This window comes from Cervus canadensis, chromosome 17, assembly GCF_019320065.1.
Source record: "Cervus canadensis isolate Bull #8, Minnesota chromosome 17, ASM1932006v1, whole genome shotgun sequence".
In the NCBI taxonomy this organism is placed as follows: domain Eukaryota; kingdom Metazoa; phylum Chordata; class Mammalia; order Artiodactyla; family Cervidae; genus Cervus; species Cervus canadensis.
Genome location: NC_057402.1, coordinates 44,866,473 through 44,888,700, shown reverse-complemented (window position 1 = coordinate 44,888,700; position 22,228 = coordinate 44,866,473). Strand labels below are relative to the sequence as shown.

The 22,228-nt window shown below is 45.9% G+C and overlaps 1 protein-coding gene across 3 annotated transcripts in view; it reads right to left on the bottom strand.

Annotated features, from left to right (window-relative positions):
• Positions 1-6,190: 6,190 nt before the first annotated feature.
• Positions 6,191-22,228, bottom strand: part of HOMER2 (homer scaffold protein 2) — a 124,564-nt gene continuing 108,526 nt past the window's right edge. For all 3 annotated transcript variants that reach the window (XM_043489404.1, XM_043489403.1, XM_043489402.1), the window contains exons 4-9: positions 21,023-21,115; positions 16,196-16,302; positions 12,041-12,197; positions 9,795-9,905; positions 8,547-8,627; positions 6,191-7,106 (exon numbers count right to left, since the gene is read on the bottom strand). In XM_043489404.1, coding sequence (XP_043345339.1) covers positions 6,918-7,106; positions 8,547-8,627; positions 9,795-9,905; positions 12,041-12,197; positions 16,196-16,302; positions 21,023-21,115 — 738 coding nt within the window. In that variant the 3' untranslated portion in view covers positions 6,191-6,917. The remainder of the gene's footprint in view (positions 7,107-8,546; positions 8,628-9,794; positions 9,906-12,040; positions 12,198-16,195; positions 16,303-21,022; positions 21,116-22,228) is intronic.

Genomic DNA, 22,228 nt, shown 5'->3' with positions numbered 1-22,228 from the left:
TGGAGATTCTCCAGGCAAGAATACTGGAGTGAGTTGCTATGCCCTCCTCTGGGGATCTTCCCAACCCAGGGATTGAACACAGGTCTCCCACAGTGTGGGCGGATTCTTCACTGTCTGAGCCACCAGGGAAGCCCAATTCTCTCTGTAGTAACCTATAAGTTTTACACAATTCAATTTTCAGTTCTTCTATAAACATTACAAAATGATCCTGATGTTCTTTTGGAAATATCAACATACAAAAGTACTAGGGCATTTTTGAAGACATTTATTTAAACGGGGACATTTAAATTTGAGATGATCAAACTATGTGGTACCAGTGCCAAAATGTACACAATGGACCACAACAGAAAGTTCAGAAGGATGTTTATGATATTTAAGGATTGTGTACACAGTGAAAAATGGGATCTTGTATCAGTAGAGAAAGGAAAGGTTTCCCCATAAGTGATGTTGGGGTAATTTGGAAAAAAAATTCCAAATTTATTGGAATTTGGAAAATAAATTCCAAATGGATCACAGATTTAATTGCTTAAACAAAACAATAAAAGTACACAAATAAAAGACTGGTGAAAATTCATACAAACTTGAAATCAGAAATGCAAAGATCTTTAAAAGTAGGCCAGCAAAGGCAGCAGTCATGAAGGAAAAGATAAAGTTGACTAAAAAAAAACTTTTTTTTTAGTCCAAGTCATACATGGAACTTAAAAAAAAAATTTTAGGGGAAAAACAACTTCTTAGAAATCAGTGAGTCAGCTAATCAGAGGGCAGTGAGGGTGGCTGGGGAAATAACTTAGAAATCAATGAGACAGTTAAACACCTTGTGAGAAAACTGGCCAGAGAAGATGAATAGGTAAACGAGAAAAGAATATAATCTAATGAATATTTCAGCTAGGGAGGGTCACACTTTCAATTAAAAAAATGCATATCAAAACTAGCCCCGTGGTCCCCACAGTAACACCAGTGCAAAAGAGGGAGTCAGACATTCTCACACACTGCTGGCAGGAGTATAATTTGGTATCGTCTTTCTGGAAGGCAATTTGAGGCGAGATATTTACCAGCTGAGCTACCAGGGAAGCCCCATATTAAAAGTCCCCAACATGTGCATATTGTATTCTTAGACAGGATACATTATGTGTGCTGCAGTAACAAAATAACCCTGACATGCCAGTAGTGTTAAGACTTAACATTTATTCTTTATTCACACTGTAGGTTCACGCAGGTGGGGCCATGTCAAAGTGGGAGAAGGGGAGCTATCCACACAGTCACTCAGGGACCCAGGCTGATAGAAGCTCCAGCCCTGGGACATCACCAAGGCAACAGGGAGTCTGCAGATCTGCCCAGGGGCATCTCAGAGTCTGAGCCTGCACGTGTCACATGTCACTGCTGCTCATACTTCATTGGCCATAATTAGGAACAAGACCTGAATGACTCTAGGGGCTGGGAAGTTGGTGTCTCCTGTGTGCCCAGGAGTGGGGGAGAAGACAGGGCGTGCTTGTACCACCCTTCATACTTTAAGCCAGCAAGTTCAATTTTAGAAAGTTATCCTAAGTAAATATTCTGAGAAGTTCATGAAGATGTTAGAAGAAAGGATTTCATCATATCCTTGAGCACAACCATATAAAATTGGGAACAACCTAAGTACCAAAAGTACAACCTACACAGATGGTAAATATGATGCTGTTACACATTTACTGACATAGAAATATAGTCACAATATAGTGTTAAAAGGAAAAAAGCAAGTTAAAACAGTACAATATGTATAACATGGTTGCATCTCATGAAAAAAGTAATAAAACTTATATAGATGCATACAAAAATGTCTGAAAAGATATATGCCAAAATGTTAACAGTGGTTATAATCAGATGGTATAACAACAGGTGATTTTTTTCTTTTCACTCATCTGTAGTTTCTTCTTAAAAAAAAAAAAAAGTATATATTATTTATGTACCAAAAAGGCATGAAAAAAAAACCCAGTATTTTTGGGAGAGTCCATTTAACTACCTCACACTTACCATTAAATTCTTATATGTGATGCAAGAAATGCCTAATTGTCTGTCACACCATAAGACACTGCTCTAACAGTTTATTTAAAGTCAGGACTTTGAAAGTGGAACACAGGGTAAGAACAGTAACACACTCCCCATAGCTGGGTATCATCAGACCTGTCAAGCATCTCATAGTCTGGACCCCATCGTGGTTTCTCTGGGCTCCTGCCAGGTGCATCAGGGATCTGTGTGGCCTGGGGGTGGGGGGGCGCCCCTCTTCACAAGGCTCTGCATTCGTCGAAGAGAGTAGGGCACTGTACAATTCCGCTCAAAACAAAAGACTCACAAGCTCTTCTTCTCAAAGATGGATATCAGAATATATAACATCACCACCAGGATTACTGAAGACTCCTCTTAGCTACACATATATTTTATAATTGAGAACCCTTCCTTGTTTCTCCTTCATCTCCCTGCTGCTTCCTCCCCCAACACATTCACCCCGCTGCCCCGGCCCCCACACACAAGACACTCTCCAAAGTTTACTAGAACATTTCACTCAGCTGCCAGATTCTTACCATAATCACCTTCTTCCTGGCTGGTGTTTAAAAACAAACTGGGAAACCCATATTCTTGAGATAGATGTATGCAAAAGAGACGTAACACAACACACGTTTCTATACAGGATCCCCCTCTCCATGCCGTCCGTCACACTCACCATCCCCAGAACATATATTTCTTTTGGAGAAAACCATGCAATCAGAAATCAGGGTCCTTTTCAACCATGCACATCATTTAAAAATCTACACGGACATTGATTTGCAGGCTGCTAGTTTACATCGTCAGTGCTTTAACACCCAGTGACGTTTCAAGTGGATAAAAGAATCATCATAGCTTTTAGAAAGACAAATGACCAAAATAGCCACTTTCAGTGGTGAGGAGAGCGCGGTGGCTGGCTCTGTCTTAAAGGGCACCCTCTGACTTAAGAGGGCAGCCTCCATCGAGTGCCTCTGCTAAGTTCCACCTTGGCTGCCTGCCTGCCTGCCTTCTAAAGGTGCACCTGGCCACACCAGATGTCCCACAACAAGGTCCCTGGCATGGTCTGGTTGGCTCTGGCCTTCACTGAGAGTGGCCCCTGATTTCTTTGGAAAAGCAGTCTTTCCTACAGAAAAGGAGTCTTTTCACAATGGGCAATAGTGACACCTCTGGACAGCACATTAACTATATCCCCCCCTTTGCTCGATGTTTTATGTCAGATGCAGTACCCACTGGTCAGGCATCAGCCAACCACCCTCCAGGCTGTGCCCGTGGGCTGCCAAGCCTAGAGAAGTCCACAAGGAGCCTGCAGGATGGAGACCAACAGCCCGGACAGTAGACAGTCCTCCTGGGGGCTGGTCAGGTCCCACTCAACCTGTTCTAACCACTGGCCCACCTGCTCCCTCCCTGGTGCTGGCTCCAGTCTGGGAAGGGGGTGGGCAGTGATGGCCATTCCCCCAACCGCTCCCATCCCCAGACCAGCATTCTGTTTACTGCTCTGTAAACATCTTGGGGCCTCCTGCTTGTTTTGAACAAACAGCTCCGTCTCCATGAAAGCCATTGATGAAAGACTCAAAGCGTTTGCATCTCATCACTCTTGCCTCTCAGAGCACCCACATCATTTTAAACAATGATCTCTTAAAAAGATCCCTGCAAAGACAGAATCATTCAAAAGGGGACTCACTGCTGTAATGAACAAAAATGTAATTCTGATTTGCTCATTTGTAAGTCATCTCTTGCTGTGGACATGTGTAGGAAGACACAGGACCAGGGTCTCCAGGAGACCCAGATGCCACCCAAGCCGTTGCTCACTCACTAGCTGGTTGACCCTGGGGGAGTCGCTTGTCTCTGCTTCCTCTGCAAAATGGGGAAAGATCTGTGCCCTGTTCTCTCACCCAACCATGATCCAGAGTAACAGCCTACAAGGGAGTGTGGAACAGAGGGAGCACCCAAGTTCCGGGTCTCGGGTAGACACTCACCCTCTTTCCAGGCCTGATCACGCTGTCCTGGTCTCTCACTCGGGTGGTTTTCTTTTCCCTGGGCACTAGGAAGATTTCACCTCCCCTCCTCACCCTCCACTGGACCACATACCCAGTGGGTCTTTACTTGAAAGGAAAATTATTTTTAAGGATCATTATGGCTGAAGGCTTCTAAATTTTACTTCGCTTGTTTTAGTCCCGGGTTTTACAGATGCAGAAAGAAAAAAAGAAAGCACATCAGGATTTAGGCAGCCAGTCTTGGAAATGTGAAATCAGGAGACACCACTCAGAACAAACATGCAATCCTGGCTATAAATCCTCCAGCAGCACAACGTGGCCGAGGTGCCTGTGGGGGTAGGGGTGGGGGTGGCGTTTATGTCCTGCCTGCATTTGGCTTAAGATTGAGACAACCGAAGGGTGTGAGTGCCGAGAGGGGAGCTGGACTTCCTAATAAACAAGGGCCCGGTTAACTGGCTCACAGGGAACTGCAACAAATTCGGTGGGTCATTATCATGACATCCAGAGGCTGTTGGATAGGGCCAGGCTCTCGACAGACTGCCGAGGTTGTCCTGGGCCTGTTTTTTCCTTTTAAAGAAAGCAAATGAAGAACCATTAAGATTTTCAGAGAAAAGCAGAAGGAACTGAGAGTCCACGGTTTCTGCCCCTGCTGAGCCCATGTCAGCTTCCCCATGAGGGGTGCCCCTCCTGGGCTGCATGGTGTAGAGCCAGCTGGGCCCACCCCATGGGGGCTCGCAACTCCTCACCTAGACCTGCCAGCACTCACCCAGCTCTTTAGCTGTCAGCAAACAGGGGTCAGGGGTCTCAACCACACAGGGATAAAAGCAGCCCACCATGCTCAGGGCCCTGCTGCTCTGGAACATGCTGGTGGCTCAGACAATTCTGTCCTCTAATGAATTCGTCCCCTGATTATATTCAGGGTAGTCAGGACGGCTCCTTCTAGATGAATAAACTGCCTCACAGACAGGGGTGGTGGGTGTCAGATGACCCAAGCTGAGGTTTCAGAATCCTGGTGTCCGCTGCTCCTGGACAGCAAACTCGCCCCACTTTCTGACAGGTGGACTCGCCTGACCTGAGAAGAATACCCTTTAGCCCAATGCCGGGCCACGGGGCTGATCCAGGACCAGTCTAGCTCTCCAGGTCACCATTGCCCTGAGAGCTGTCCGGAGCACCAGGGAGGGGGGTGGCCAGCAGCCCCACCGCCCATCAGGAGGGCTGCCTCCAGCCCAGTGGATCTCACCAAAGCCGCCCACTCTGCTTGTAGGTCTCCCTGGCATGGCCCAGTGCTCCAGACCACCAGCCTCCCATCTTTCCCCATCCCAAACCAGACGTCCTCGCTCTGGGAGATGTCTCAGTGACACGAACAACAGTAGGACGTGGGCAGTCACATCCTTGTGTCCCCTGCCCACCTCCTCAGGCTATTGTATTGCTTATCTACATTCAGCAGGGATAAATTCTAACATGTGAGAAAACCTTTCTAGAGGGAGAAGTTCTCACAGCGGTTCTCAAAGCAGGTATGGAGGCACCAAAGCCTCCCCCTCCATCAAAGGCATTTAGAAATGCCTATAGCCAGGGAAATTCAGACTACTGTGTCATGCACAGGGCAAATGAGACGCCCACTTACTTGCTCCACTAAGAAACTCAGTGAGAGAGGAGAGGCTTACGGCTCTGGTCCCTTCCTTCCCAGGAACAGATGGACGCAGGAAGCAGACTTTGGCAGAACTCCTCTAAGGCCAAGGCTTGGTCACTTCGAGTCCACTCTCCCTCATGGGCCTGTGTGATCCTATGTGATTTCTTTTTCAATTATCTAAACCCAACAGAGGATCCTATCCTAAATCCCAAGCCCTTGGCAGCCGCTCACCAGGGACAGTCGGCAGTCCTGGAATCCCCACGCTTGGAGAGGAAGAGTGGTTGCAGTGTTAGAGGTGCCCCCCACCCCTACCCCGACAGAGAACCAGGATGGGCTCCTGTGGGGTTGGGGGTTGGGGCTCAGACCACTTCCTGCTGCTTCCATCGCCACCTTCCCGGCCCCAGGGCCAGCTGAGCCAATCCACGAGTCTGCTCACAAAGTCACATTCATGGCTGATAAAGAGTGACCCAGTGCACCAGGACGGGAGACTTTCCAACAGGGGTTTTGGCAGGAGGGGGGTGGGCATTGATTAAAACACTAAATTCTGTGTATACGTTTAACTGAACAAATATTTATTAAGCACCTACTTTGTGCTAGGCACCCTCACTGTGTGCTGTCCCCACAGCACAGTATCCTGTTCAGAAATTAAAACCAAGAAAAGGAAGGTTGTTGCAACCTTATAAACTGGAGGGCCGGTGGAAGTGGGCTGAGTGGATGTAGGTGATTCCCCAGCCAGGAAACACCCCCACGAGATACTTGTCTCCTCTCAGGACAAGTATCTACTAAGTCATTGTTTGAAAGCATCTCTATATATGCTGAGAGGGAAGTTACTATGGCCATGCCCCATGCACTGGAGCCTGGTGGACACTCCAATACTCCGAACTCTACTCAAAAAAACAAAACAAAACAAAACAAAACAAAAAAAATGGAGGTGGAAAGGCTATTCCTATTTGGATTAGAAAATACTATTTTTTTTTCCAGTTCATATGGTTGCAACAGCCCTTAAAGAAGATATAAACATCCCTGCCCTAACTGCGTAAACGTTTAAGGTAGACCTAGTTCTGGATTCCTGAGTCAGAATCGTCCAGTCATCCACGACCTCGCGAGGCCAGAGAAGAAGCGAGGGGGGATTTCTATTCTGAAGAGGAGCGGGTGGACGGCACCCCTGGTTTGGAAACACGACAGACCGCGCCTGCATTGACAGAAGCCACGCGAACGGGAGGACGTCCTAGCACTACTGCGGGTCACACACACCCTGGGGACTCACGCAGGACCTAGTTGTCGGCACCCAGCTTGGAGAGGCCCCGGCGGAAGTCGTGAAGGTCGTCAATCTTGCCGTCCAGCACCTCCAAGAAGCTCTTCAGCTCCACCTTCAGGTGGCGCTGTCGGTACTTGCTCTCCTCGATGTCCGTCTTCAGGGACCGCACTTTGTCCTCCAGGTTCTGATTGTCTCTCTCTGCTGCCTGCAGCGGAAGGAGAGAGGACGGACTGCTGATACAGTGGAGGAGAGTCCTGCCAATGCAGGGGACGCAGGTTCTATCCCAGGTCTGGGAAGATCCCACAGGCCTCGGAGCAACTGAGCCTTTGGTCTAGAGCCTGGGAGCTGCAACTAGTGAAGCCCCCATGCTCCGCAGCAAGAGAAGCCACTGCAGTGAGGGGCCCACGCACCACAACAAAGTGTAGCCCCTGCTCGAGACAGCTAGAGAAAGCCCCAGCACAATAATGAAGACCCAGCGCAGCCAAAAACAAACACATAATTTTTTTTTAAAAAAAGAGGAGACAGGAAGAAGGGTCTGGGAACAAAGCAGGAGGAGCCCACTGAGACCTGTGATAGTCAGTCAGTCAGTCCCCGCGGGTGGGCCTGCCTCTCTGGAGGTGTCAAGTGCCCCCCCCCAACCCTGGACATCAGGTGTGTGCCCCTCCTTCCTGCTGTTTGCCAGCAGAGATCTCATCTTAAAATGATGCCCACAGAGAAAGCAGAACTCGGAGTTCTGCCCAAAGCAGCCCGGTGCCAAGTGATGCTTTTATAAAGTGCCTGGCAGAGGAAATCTGACATCCCAGCCCATGGGGTTTTCAGCCCCAGGCCAAGGGTTGTCGGCAGAGCCCCCTTTGGGGTCCATTCTGGGGGAGAAACAGCATGAATGGGAGAGTGACTTGTCTCCACTGAGAAGGCGAGGCCTCCTTGGCCCCAGGCCAGCCGCTGGCCGTCCGTAAGGGAAGACTGGCCGTGCCAGACGCAGGGATGGTGGGTCTGTGCACCGTCTGTCCTGTGGTGTTGCCATGGAGACATTCAAGCTTCCAATGGCGGGACTGCTGTGAGTCCTTACGTGAGCATTCTTCATAGCAAACAAGAGCTTCCATCTTGTGGGGATAAAATGAGGCCTTCTAAATATCAGTTACTAATACAGAGGCTGTGTACCTGAACAAAGTGCTCTACAAGTGAGGAGACCCTCGGAGGTGAGAGAGTACCTGAAAACACTCCTTCTGTGGATCAGAAATTGAGGCCAGGAAGGGGCATGCCTGCCCAAGGTGATATCCAAGGTCACTGGCTGGGGCAGTGGAACAGTCCCTGGTCTGAGGCTCTCCCTTCGCCCTCCCTCTGTCCCCTGCTCCCTCCTGGCCCTTCTGTGGGTCTGCAGGGACTTCTGCCTGCAGGAAACAGCCACCTGCACTACAGTTTTGCACACGAAACCTCTGTGTAAGTGGAAAAACAAAAGGCAAACCGGCTGAGTCTTCCCCTGGGGGCAGAGCAGGCATCCAGCAAGCAGTTATGCTGGCTGTTTAGGAATCCAAAGTCGTCTTCTTCACCAAGCGAGGCGAGAATGGGAGAGGCCTCAGAGAAACGGGTAACATGATGGATGCCTTCGCACCTGAGTCAAAGTGCATGTGCTCCCTGCTCTTACCTCTAACTTCTCAGAGACGTATTCACACTCTGACATGAGCTGAGGTATGATTTCACTTTGTTTTCGGAGGTCTGTCAACTCCTACAGGAGACAGAAGTTTGAAGAAGCATGTGAGAACATGTCAGATAAAATGTATTCTTGAAAATCCCTAAATGTGTATGTACAGTCATGGAAGCGGCTTTTGGAACCTGTGTTGTCTGTGTAAATAATGGTGATGATGTTATACCTAAAACACATCAGGTAATTCTAAAGGCTGAGTATGTCCCGTGAATTAAAGCATGAAGCCTGCATGCCACCATGAAAAGAGAAGTATGATTCCTGTTTTTTTAGGGAAACTGAGGCTGAGAGAGGGCTGGTAACTTGCCCACAGTCTCCAGCCTCTGTGGACAGTGAGTCCCCTCCACACGAACCTTCGAGCTGCAAACTTACAAAGATGAGAACGTGCATTCGCATGTCCAGTTGCATAAATTAGTTCACATGCCTGGTGTACAATGTCACATGCAAGCATCCTCTATGCATGGTTGAGCCTTTGTGTACTTTACTACACAGGACTGTGCGGAGGACAGCAGTATAGTATCTTTATTTCAAGCCCAGGATGTCCAGAAGCAAGTGTAAAAGCAGTGGTGAGGTAGCTGACACTACTGTACTTTTCAAGGTACTAAACTGCAAGATTAAAGATGTTTTATTTTTTGGGTTTGCCTTTTATGTATTATTTGTGTGAAAAGTATGATAAACCTATTACAGCACAGTACTACATAGCTGATTGTGTTAGTTGGGTACCAAGGCTAACTTTGTTGGACTTAGGAACAAACTGGACTTTTGAACAGGCTCTCGGAATGGTACTCGTTCGGACAGAGGGGAGTCACTGTACTTAGCTGTCCTGTCCCCCAGGAGATAAATGACTGTGTGACTGGGGGTTCTTGCTGTGTTAATTTGACAGCAGAACTCAACTTCTGATGAGGGACCATCTATGAAAGTTTCCAAGAGCGTTTGAAAATGTCCAACTCCTCTGGGATCTGAGAGCCTGACTATATGTAATAGACACAAGGAGGCTGCACAGGGTAATGGTCAGGCCTTTGCTCTGGGCTCTTTGTGCCTTGGTGTGGCTCCTGGCTCTGTCTCTGTGCTGCTGTCCGGGCAGCTGCCAGGGCTGATCACACGTCTCATGGCCACATGCCGTGTCCCTGGGTGATCACCCGCTGAGGCCCAGGGGACATGAGCAGCACGGCTCAGAGCTCTGCCACTCACCGTCTCCTTTTCTCGGAGTTCTGATTCTAGCTCCTCAATCCTTCTCTTCAACTGGGTATTCTTCTCCTTCTCTCTGTTGATCTCGCTGCACTGCTCTTCCAGCTCGTCAATCTTTAATAATAAATATCACATGTTAAAGCAGGGGTGCCAGTTTACTTTGGGCTTCTCTGGTGGCTCAGACGGTAGAGAATTCGCCTGCAATGCAGGAGACCTGGGTTTGATCTCTGGGTTTGGAAGATCCTCAAGAGAAGGGAATGGCTACCAACTCCAGTATTCTTCCCTGGAGAATTCCATGGACAGAGAAGCCTGGCAGGCTGCAGTCCATGGGGTTTACTTTAATCATTAAACAAGAGATTGCCACAGCTCTTTTAAAATAAACCCTAAATTAACCCACTTACAAATGTTTCCTTGTGGCTACAAATGAACTCTATGGAGCTGCCCCAGGCTGTTTGCTCATACTGGCACAGGGCGCCTCACTTAATACCAGTGAAGCCATGGAAGTCACACAACCTGGCTTCAGGATGCTCCAGGATTCTGGTTTTCTCTTGTAGCCACAGGACAGTAGTTCTAGATTTGCTTTTAAGAATCTGTCACAAGTAGGGGCCAGATGTCCCATGAATCTGTCTGCTTCTCCCCAGAATGATGTTCACCTTATTTTAATCGTGCCCTGAATGATTCTGTTGCATCTCCAGAGCTGAAGCCAGCAGGGTAGAGAATCGAGCAGCTCTGTGGGACTCAATGACATTTCCAACGCTTTTAAATCAAGATGACCTTTCCCCACTGATGCATGCAGAAGGGTCCTGGCCTGTGGGACTCTTCCTGGACAGATGACAGTTGCTGGCTGACCTGGCACATCCTCAGAGTGCCTCTTTCTCTCCTTCTCCAGCTTGACCCCCCCGGAAGGGATGTACAGGCCTGACAACCTTGGCATTGCTGTCTGATGCTGGGCAATTCTCAGGGGCCAGAGTGGATGGCAGCAGTGGAACCAAGTAACACAAAAGTGCCAGGTCAATGGGGTCCCCACTAGTGTATGGTGGCAGTCCTCGGGGTGAAGGGCACTGGGTGGTCACCTTGAGGACCGTTCTCAGAGATGACTGCAGCAACCCTCAGGATCTGCACCCCCAGCCTTGGGGGCTGTCAGAGGTCCCCCAACATTCACATCCCACCCTGGAAGTCAAGTTCCCAGGGCTTCCCATGCAGTGAGCAAGTCACATAGCAGGCACTTCCTCCACACACCATCCCCCCCACCCCCCAACATGGCCCTTTGGTTCTTACACTCAGATGTGAAGCAAGAAAACTCAGCTCTTGGCTTGGGAAAAGAGGGCGATCGATCCCTCTGGCAGGCAGATGAGCCCAGCCCAGGAGGGAAAGTGCAGAGTCAGCACTTGGCCTGCGCCCCTCACCATCAGCACTTCGTGAACAAAGGACACGAGGCAGTTTCACGTGCCATCTGTACTAAGTGAGACATGGAAGGCAAGCGGTCTCCAGGGGATCCGCCCAGAACAGTGTGGGGGGTTACAAACGGGGGTGAGGGGGGCCAGCCCCCATCTCAATGTGGTGCAGACCCTGAAATCCGCAAAGCAGACCATGGTCACCAACTGTGGGGAAAGTGTTGACCAGCAAAACAACATGGCAACCCTGGGACCTCAACTGGGGGCCCCCAAACCTCCACATCAATTCAGCCCAACATCAGAGTGTGAGGGACTGATTACAGAGAAGGGCACGGGTAAATCCTGAAAAAAAGTCAAGATGCTCGGATGTCAAGGTAGGAGGGTGGAGGGCACATGAGGGCAGTGGGCACCCCGTCCCCATCTCATACTTCCTGTTCTCGCTTCCTAATTCATGTTTTCAGAAACAGTGGTCTGCACAGAGCAGGGTTTCTGAGCAATCACACCTCACCATTTCCCCAGTCTGTTTTCTTCTCTCACCCTCTGGAAGGTCACTGAACCAACAGAAAATACCAAAAGGAGGCTGCCCACGAAAGGCCAACCTGCAGTGCACATGGGAGAGTGCTCTTTGAGGGACAAAGCTGCTGTCTCCCATTGATTCCTCTTCCCTTTGGCAACACAAACTATGAGACTTGGTTCAATAGAAGGATTAAGTGACTTCTGTGTGTGGCTACACTCCCCTTATGAAAGCAGGTGGGAGGTGGAGGGATGGGGGGAAGGAGTGGAAGGAAGGTTCCGGCTGCCCTGTCTCATGCCGGCCTCCCATTCCCTGTGGGTTGGGGTCTCAGCTGAGCCCACCTTGTTCCGGAGCCGGTCGTTCTCGTCTCGGCACAGTGAGAACTGGCGCTTCCACTGCTCCACGCTGGCCGCCGACTCCTGCAGCGCCGAGGTCAGCCGCGCATTGCTTTCTCTCAGGGTCTGCAGCTCAATCTCCCACTTCTTCACGTTGGCGGCACTGTGGGGCAGGGGCCAGGCGGTGACCAGGGTGGTAGGTGCCATCCACTCAACTGCCAGCCACCCCCTCAACCCAGCCCTCAAGGCCACATCCTCTCCCTCCGTGGCCTGGCCACAACGACCACGGGTCCCGCAGGCCTGGCGCTTCTCTTTAGTGGGAACATATCTGCCCCACTAAAGGGGCACTAATTTGCCCTGCTGGGTGATTTTTTCTCAAGGCATCACTTCAGAAAGGACAGAATTCTCAGAGAAGGAAGAGATGAAACTAAGAATGAACTGACCCATAAAAAAGAACGAAATAATGCCACTGGCTGCAATATGGATGCAACCAGAGATTCTCATGCTAAGTGAAGTAAGTCAGAAAAAGAAAGACAAATATCATATGACATCACTTATATATGGAATCTAAACTATGACACAAATGAACCTATCTCCAAAACAGAAACAGACTCACAGATATAGATAGCAGACTTGTGATTGCCGGCGGGGGGGAGGGGGGGGCTGGGGGAGAGATGAACTGAGAGTGTGGGGTTAGTAAGATGCAAACTATTACATACAGAATGGATAGACAACAAGGTCCACCTATATAGCACAGGGAACTCTGGAGAGAAGGGAACCCTTGAACTATATTCAACATCCTGGGATAAACCACAATAGAAAAGAATATTAAAAAGAACTATATACATATATGTATAACTGAGTCACTTTGTTATATGGCAGAAATTAACACAACATTGTAGATCAACTCTAGTTCAATTTAAAAAAAACTATGAATGAAGCGACACACTGTGGTAGAGACCCCCCTGCCTGCTCCCTACTGACTCCTGGCCACAGGAGGGGTCCCTCTTGCCCCATGTCTAGCTCCTTCCCAAAATGAGCCTCAGGGATAAAGGTTCTGAAGTGCTGGGGTGGAGCCCAGGCCCCCTGAGACTCTCATGAAAGCTGTGGATCTTTCCAACAAGCTCCTGACGCCCCACTCTCTGGAGCCCAATGACCCCAGGTTTAAACAGACAGCCTGGATCCAGCTGAGAATTAGAGGACAGAGGAGACAGGGCTGGGAATCCCCTGTGGGGTTCCAACCACAGTGTGTGTGAGGGAGTCCTGGCCAACCCCATGTCACCTCAGGTCTGAGGGATGCCTCCATGTTACCACCAAACCACATGATAATCTCTGATCCTCTGTGATGAGGGAAGTTTTAAAAAACAAACTGCAGTTAGATTCCCCTCAAGCTGCTGTTTCCATTCAACACTTCCCTTTGTTTCCTTGCTCTGGAGCCCAATGTTCACTGCAGCACTATTTACAATAGCCAGGACATGGAAGTGACCTAAATGTCCACCAATGGAGGGATGGATAAAAACAGTGTGATACATAGATGCAATGGAATACTACTCAGTCATAAAAAGGAGCAAAATAGTGCCATTTGCAGGAATGTGGAGGGACCTAGAGTCTGTCATACAGAGTGAAATAAGTCAGAAAGAGGAAAAACAAGTATCTCATAATATCACTTATTCATGGAATCTAGAAAGATGGTAGAGGTGAACTTATTTGCAGAGTAGAAACAAAGTCACCGATGCAGAGAGCAAACATATGAACACCAAGTGAGGAGGTTGGGAGCGGGATGGATTGGGAGATTGGGACATATACACACTACTATGTATAAAACAGATAACTAATGAGAACCTTCTGTATAGCTACTGTGACCTAAATGGGAAGGAAATCTAAAAAGGAAGGGTAGAACTGATTCACTTTGCTGTACAGTAGAAATTACCACAACATTGTAGAGCAATTATGTGCTTAGTCGCTCAGCTGTGTCTTACCCTTTGTAACGCTATGGACTGTAACCCACCAGGCTCCTCTGTCTCCAGGCAAGAATACTGGAGTGGGTTGCCATGCCCTCCTCCAGGTGATCTTCTCAAAGCAAGGATCGAATATGCCAATAAAAATCAATTTTTAAAGAACCTAACGCATCAGACTTACCCACTAAGAAAAAAAAAGTTCCTGGATTCTAATCTATACTGCTTGGCTAAGGAAAGTTCTCTATCTAAAGTCTTCTTTAAAAAAAATTTTTTAAGTAAATACAACTGTATTTTAATAATCTGCATTATCTTTCATTCACCTCAAGGTCCTAGGAATGTGACTGGAAAATAAGTACTTTTGGTTTCAAACACCACAGACTGAAAACACAGCAGATACTATCATGTGATTAATTTCAGAGTTGACGAGTGAGAATTTGACCCGACTTAGGGAAATTACTTCACACTCATTCCTATAATTCACTTGTCCATTAATCTGGAATTTTAAAAAAACATTTATTTTTAGGGGTGAAACATTTTCAACCAGGCAGTCCACTGTGACTTAAACAACCAAAAACAGTCCTCATGATTGCCTGATGGTTAAGAGAGACTGGGCACAGTTTTGTCCTCTGAAGCACCTGATAAAACCCACAGTCCAAAGCAGGTGCTGGATCTGTGGATCTCACATTCCTTCTGAAATTCCTAGGTCAGATCATGGGAACTGAGTTCCAAGCACCGGTCAGGCCGCTGGGTGGCAGAAGCGGGTGCTAACCCATCGGCTCCAGTTGTGGAGCATGACTGGCTGCCCCGGGAGGATTCCTGAAGGTTCCTGCCTTGAGTATAGACAGGCAGTGTGGGACGGCGGAGAATCTACCAGCCGTGTGACCTTGGGAAAGGACTGTCTGTACCACTTGGGCCTCGGTTTCCTTATCTGTGTAGAACGGAGGGATTAATATGACAGAGCTCTTACACAGGGCAGCTCTGAAGAACGCAGCCACAGAGGGGCTGGGCGAGCTGGCAGAGTTCCCTGCCAAGTGAACAGAATGACCCCAAAGACAGTGACCCTGAGGGTGCTCATGGAGCCAGCCCACACGATGAGGTCCAGCCTGGCTTTGGGAAAGGGGCCACATTCTCGAGATACGAAAACACAAGCATGGCTACTGTAGTCATTAAAAATTAAAATCTTGCTGATATCATTATGGGGACTGCATTAACTTTATATATCAATTTAAGGGAAATTGATACTTTTTTAAAATATTAAGGCTTCCTACTCCTTTCCAACAGACTTTTTTTTCTATTTGTCAAATTATTCATGTATGGTCCTCAAAATTATTTGAGTTTTCTTCACAAAGATCCTGTACATTTTATAAGTTTATTCCTATGTATTTTATGGTTCATATTATACTTAATAATTCATACTATAAAGGAAGGGCTTCCCAGGTAGCTCTAGTGGTAAACAACCCCTCTGCCAATGCAGGAGACGTAAGAGATTTGGGTTTGATCCCTGGGTCAGGGAAGATCCCCTGGAGGAGGAAATGGCAACCCACCTCAGTATTTTTGCCAGGAGAATCCTAGAGACAGAGCAGCCTGGCGGACTACAGTCCATGACGTCACAGTGTTGGACACGACTGAAGAGACTTAGCATATAGGCATTATAAAGGAAATCTCTTCTTCAAATATATAGTCTATGTGATGTTTGCATATAGAAAAGTTACTGATTTTTGTGAGACTTTATATTATTTTAAAGATAGTCTCTTAAGGTTTCTATATGTTTCTCTTGGATGTTCAAGACAGTCTATCATATACAAATAAATGATAAATTTGGCTTCTCAAAAAACAAAACAAAGTGAAACATAAGCACAGGGACCCCCCTGGCAGTCCAGTCGTTAGAACTCCACACTTGCATTGCAGAGGCCCAGGTTCAATCCCTGCTTGGGGAACTAAGATCCCACATGCTATGCAGTACAGCTGAAGAAAAAAAAAAAAAGCATAGGGTCACATTTCTCTTTCACACACACACACACACTGATGTGGACAGGGAACAGCCACGAAGGCAGCTGGTCTTCCTCTGGCCAGCAGACAAGACCGGCTATTCTGAGCAGAAGCCAGTCTCCTCCCCCAAGTTCCTGAAGCCCTGCCCAGTGGGAGAGGCTGCAGGGGAGTGCCGACTCTGGAGACGACAGCGCCTGGATTTGCACATGCTCACCTCTGGGTCAGAGCGATCTTCAGCTTGTCATTCTCGGACTTGAGGTGTGTGTCGGCAGGACCCGCACAAGAGGCCTTCTCATCATCTGTCCCATTGACACTGGATGCCTGAGTGGAAGATGGGGTTACTTTCGCACCTTATCACTTGTCCTGACAGCGGCAGGAGCTGTGTGTTTATGAGTGTGGGAGACCCAGCGCCTCCAACCAGAATGCACAACACAAAGACTAATAACAAGACTGGCCCTGGAAGAGTCCACATAGAGTCCAGAAAGTCTGTGTGTTTTATTCACAAGACAGCATCTGGGGCCGTTAGGCAGAAACTTTTTAAATCAAACTTTACAGATAAACCTACAAGTCAGGATACCTGGTCTCCTTAAATAACACAGGACAGAAGCCACAGATTAAAAAGGCAGTGGGGGTGGGGGTGGTTATAATAAGAAACAGTGACTGAGTTTGGAGAAGGAATGGCAACCCACTCCAGTATTCTTGCCTGGGAAGTCCCATGGACAGAGAAGCCTGGCGGTCTATGTTCATGGGGTCACAAAGGAGTCGGACACTACTTAGCGACCAAATGACAAGAAGAAGCTGAGATAACTTTTTATCCTAAGGCTACAGAAAGATCATTAAAAAAAAAACTACCAGGAATCAGATATGGGTGTCTGCTGTCTCCATTACTATTAGCATTGTTATGAATATTCTGTAATGCTTTCTGTAATAAGACATACCACATGGAGGTCAATCTCATCTGGTCTCGGATAAGGTCTTAGACCTTATTTAGTCTCCCAAGAAGCATAAAGGCAAAGGGAGGAACCATGAAGGGAATGAATTTCTGGCTAAATTTCTGCATCACAAAAAAATGCCAAAAACTATATCAGAATGTAAACAACAATGTGGGGGAAATATTTGAAGTGGATATGAAAAACAAAATGCCAATACTTATATTTAAAATAAACTCTTAGAGTTCTCAGCTCTTAGAGCTACACTCTGAAATATTTTTGGATGAAATTGTGTCTGGGATTGGCTTTAAAACAAAGGTGGAGGGAGAGGATGGGTGTAGATGAAATGTGAAGTGAAGTGAAAGTCGCTCAGTCATGTCCAACTCTTTGTGACCCCATGGACTACACAGTCCATGGAATTCTCCAGGCCATAATACTGGAATGGGTAGCCTTTCCCTTCTCCAGGGGATCTTCCTAACCCAGGGATCAAACCCGGGTCTCTCGCACTGCAGGTGGATTATTTACCAGCTGAGCCACAATGATTGGTCATAAATTCCTAATTGTTAAAACTGACCTATGGGCCCATGGGGTTCAGTTACATAATTCTGCCCAGTATTGTATAGGTTCAAAACTATCCATGCTAAAAAATAAAGTTCTTGGAAATGAACATAAAAAAGGGAAATGATATGCAATTGACATTATACAGACTGAATAAACAAAAAATCTTACTAGTAAAGAAATGCAAAATGAAAAAAAAAACAATAAAATACATTTTTCTTCTGTCAAATCAACAAAGCTCTGTGGGTGAGGGTGTGGGAGGAAAAACTGCTCTCACTCACTCCTGGTGGGAGTCAGAATTGTACATTTCTGCAGGGATGTTTGCAGTATGCGTCAAAAGCTCACAAAACCTCCTACCCTTAGTTCAATAGTTCCATTTCAAGAATTTATCCTGCAGTATATGTATAACTGAATCACTTCGTTGTAGACCTGAAACTAACACAGCATTGTTGTCAACTATATTGACGCTGAAGCTGAAGCTCCAATACTCTGGCCACCTGATGCAAAGAGCCAACTCACTGGAAAAGACCCTGGAACTGGGAAAGACTGAAGGTGGGAGAAGGGGACAATAGAGGATGAGGTGGTTGGATGGCTTCACTGATGTGATGGACCTGAGTTTGAATGGGCTCCGGGAGTTGGTGATGGACAGGGAAGTCTGGTGTGCTGTAGTCTATGGGGTGGCAAAGAGTCAGAGACAACTGAGGGACTGAACTGAACTGAACTGAACTGACACTCCAATATAAAATGAAAAGTTAAAAAAAATTTATCCTGCAGAAACCATCAAATGCACAAAAAGTACCCAAGAATGGCTTTTCACAGTGTTATTTATATTAATGAAAAATTAGAAATAACATAGATGTCCCAAATTACAGGAGTTTGGTGGAATAAGTTCTGATATAAACAAACACTGGAATACAATCTAGACATTAAAATAGTTTTGAAAAGTGATATTTGAAAACACAAGGAAACGATTATAACAAACATAAGTTTAAAACAAAGATGAAAAAGAATAATACAAACATATACTGGAAAACTAAATTAGTAAGAAACAGTTTAAAACATTAACAAAATGTCTTTGGTAAGAATATAGGTAATTTTTATTCCCTCCTTTATAGTATGGCATATTTTAAATTTCTGCAATAAATATGTATTGCTTTTACATTCAGAAAAAACACATTAAAAGTTTTTGTAGTTAGGTTGTTTAAAATCTTCAAGTATTTAGAAAACTTGGCCAAAGTGCTCATTCTCTAAGAAATTCAAAAAACCAAGCAACTGTGTGATTTATAGTAAAAAGAAAAATGGACAATGATCTCCATATCTGGGAAAACATCAGCAAGGGTAAGTAAAAACTAAAGCTTAGAAAAGCCATTTATATTTAATTAATATATATCTATATAATAACATCTTCTCTGTACACTTGACTTTTTTAGGTTTAAAATACTTTAGGGATGAAAATAAACATTAAGGCAAAAACCTTATATAAAGAAATTCAGATATTAAAGATATCACTATAACATGACATTTAGAAAAAGATGGTATATTAGAAATTTTGTACCATAAGTTATCGCTTGTATGTAGAATCTAAGGTAATAGTGCAAATGAACCTATTTGCAAAACAGAAGTTGAGTCACAGAGGTGGAAAACACACTTGTGGTTACCAGGGGGAAAAGGGGTGGGCGGGGGTATAAATTAGGAGATTGGGACTGACATATAGACACTAGTATATATAGAATAAATAGCTAGTAAGAACATAATGCAGGAGACCCCAGTTCCATTCCTGGGTCAGTAAGATCCCCTGGCGAAGGGATAGGTTACCCAATCCAGTATTCTTGGGCTGCCCTTGTGGCTCAGCTGGTGAAGAATCCGCCTGCAGTGTGGGAGATCTGGGTTCAATCCCTGGGTTTGAAAGATCCCCTGCAGAAGGGAAAGGCTACCTACTCCAGTATTCTGGCCTGGAGAATTCCATGGATTGTATAGTCCATGAGGTCGCAATGAGTCAGACATGATTGAGCGACTTTCACAAGAACCTACTGAATAGCACAGGGAATTCTATTCCGTTCTCTGTAAAGAATCTAACTGTGTGTGTGTGTGTATGTATACACAACTAAATCACTTTGCTATACAGCAGAAAGTAACACAACATTGTAAATCAATTATATTCCAATAAAAAATTAATTAAAAGATAGATTTTCCTCTATCTAATGAAATAAAATTTAGCATTCTAAAAAAAAAAAAGAAACTCCTCAGACTATGGACCACTTCAAGTGCCCAATTTTAGAGTGCCTCAGATATTACTCAGTACAGACATTAGTATGCTAAATTAACAGTATCATTTAGATGATATTACAGATTATTTATAAAAATTCAGGAAGGTTCCTGTCCACTTGGAGTCTAACACACATTCATTTCCACAGGGACATCTCTTTTTTTTGGGGGGGCGGCATCTTTTATATGATCCAGGTTCGGCTATGGCTGATGACCAAGCCTAGGGTGTTGACCTTGACCACTCAGGATGCCCGTGCCTCCAGGTTCTCTTCCAGGAGGCAGGTTCTCATCTCTGACCCAGAATCCATCCATGGCCATCCCGGCATGGCCATTCTCCATCCCACAGCCTCCTCGCCAGTCTTCCTGCCCTTGGCTGCTCCCTGACTTCCTCACCACCCACATGCAACCATCGTGTCAATTCCTGACCAGTGGCCATAAAACACCTCAAGTGTCTTCTCACTATCCAATAATACAAAATTAGGTAAGAAGGGATCCACTAATGAAGAAGTCTGGGTCCTTTACGGTCCCTCCAAGTGCATCCCTGGTCCTCCCACCGCACTCTTCTCCCCCAGGCCGGTAGACTCCTGGCTTTCACTTACATCATGTTTATTCCTAACCCCAGATGCTTGCTCCTCATGTCTCTCTTGCCCTGTCTCTCTACACATAACTCTGTCTCGAGGTCAAGGCTTCTGCCTAATACTGCATACCCCACCCTAGACATCAGGAAGGCAGATAGTTTTATTTCAGGTTAAGATAGGTCCCTTTTAGTCAGTGATCACACTTGTCAGTAGACAGATGACTCAGTTCCTGGCAAAGCCACATTTTCGTTGACTAAACTAGAGCTGTTGAAATACCACCTCCCACCCGACTTTGTTATGATAGGGAAACAGACGGGGAGCCTCTGGCATCAACCAAGTTTTCTCTGTCACGGGCACAGGTAGCTGCATTGGTCCATGAGCATGCTTCATGGAGACCTCCCTTCCCAACACAGAAAGAAAACACGTCCTCTTGGCATTGGTATTTAAACAGTGACCAGAGAGAATTCCAGATGAGGGACATGTATTAACTCTTATATCATCAAATGTTTTCCATCCAAAATGTATCACCACATCTTGAAAAATTCAAGTCTCATAAAAACATTTCACATCTTTCTCACTGTGAACAGGCTAATAGTTGAAAAGCCTTCAAAATGCCCTACTGTGAAAATTTGCTCTTTCCTGTCAAAAGTGACAAGGAACAAAGTCCCAATCACTGATCACACTCATTTATTTTACGGGCAAATTACTTACTTGGGAATGATTGCTCGAAGTCTCAATTTTCTCCTGGGATTTGTCTCTGGCTAGTCTGGCAGCTTCTTTCACTTCCTGGAATTTCTCTGCAAACTGAACATCAAGAAGAATTATTAGAGGTATCCTTAACCTTATACATGGCTGATATTCAGAACCCACTTTTATTATTTTGCATTCATTTGAAGTCAATAAATTCTGTATAAATCCAGGAGAGAGACTTTATTTGAGATTTAAAAGAAGTGAATATAAGAAATGCTTTTTCCTGAACAACAACAAAAAACAACAAAAAAGCCACAGTCAGATCTAAATGAGTTTTTAAGATACTGAAGCAAGATTTGATGGTGAAATATTAAAAACACACACCTCTGGTTAAGAGTACCTAGTACAAATGCAACAAAAGAAATTTAGCTATAGCACAAAAGGAATCCCCCCAAAACTTCATAATCTCTCGTGAAAGATACAAGAACTCATCCAAGTCAATGGCATGAATAACAAAAACATCCAAAAAGCTGGGGGGAAGGAACGGTCTAGATTTTAAAAGCCTAAGATGCAAAATGTAACATGTTAGCCTAGGACTAAGTCCTCTTTAAAAAAAAAAGTTTATTTGGCTGCGCCAGGTCTTAGCAGCAGCATGTGGGATCTAGGTCCCTCACCAGGGATTAAACTCAGGCCCTCTTCATTGGTAGCTCAGAGCCTTTAGCCACTGGGCCACCAGGGAAGTCTGAGTCCTCTTTTAAACAGACCAATTATAAGATTTCTGGGCAACAACAAGGGATATGTGAACATGGACTGGATAAGATGACACCAAGGATTTACTGTTTTATTAGTTTTGTTAGAAGTGCTGCTGATGTTGTGGTTATTGGAAGATGTCATCATTTAGAGATAATAATGAAGGATTTGGGCTTCCCAAGTGGCACAGTGGTAAAGAATCCGCCTGTCAATGTGGGAGATGTGGGTTCGATCCCTGGGTTGGGAAGATCCCTTGGAGAAGGAAACAGCAATCCACTCCAGTATTCTTGCCTGGGAAATCCCATGGACAGAGGGGCCTGGCAGGCTATAGTCCATGGGATCGTAAAGGGTTGGACACAACCAAGCGACTAAGCACACACATACACTCTGAAGTATTTAGGCATGAAATGTCTTTATGTCTGTAATTTAAAGTACTTCAACAACAATTAAGAACAGGTGAAAGTGAAAGTCACTCAG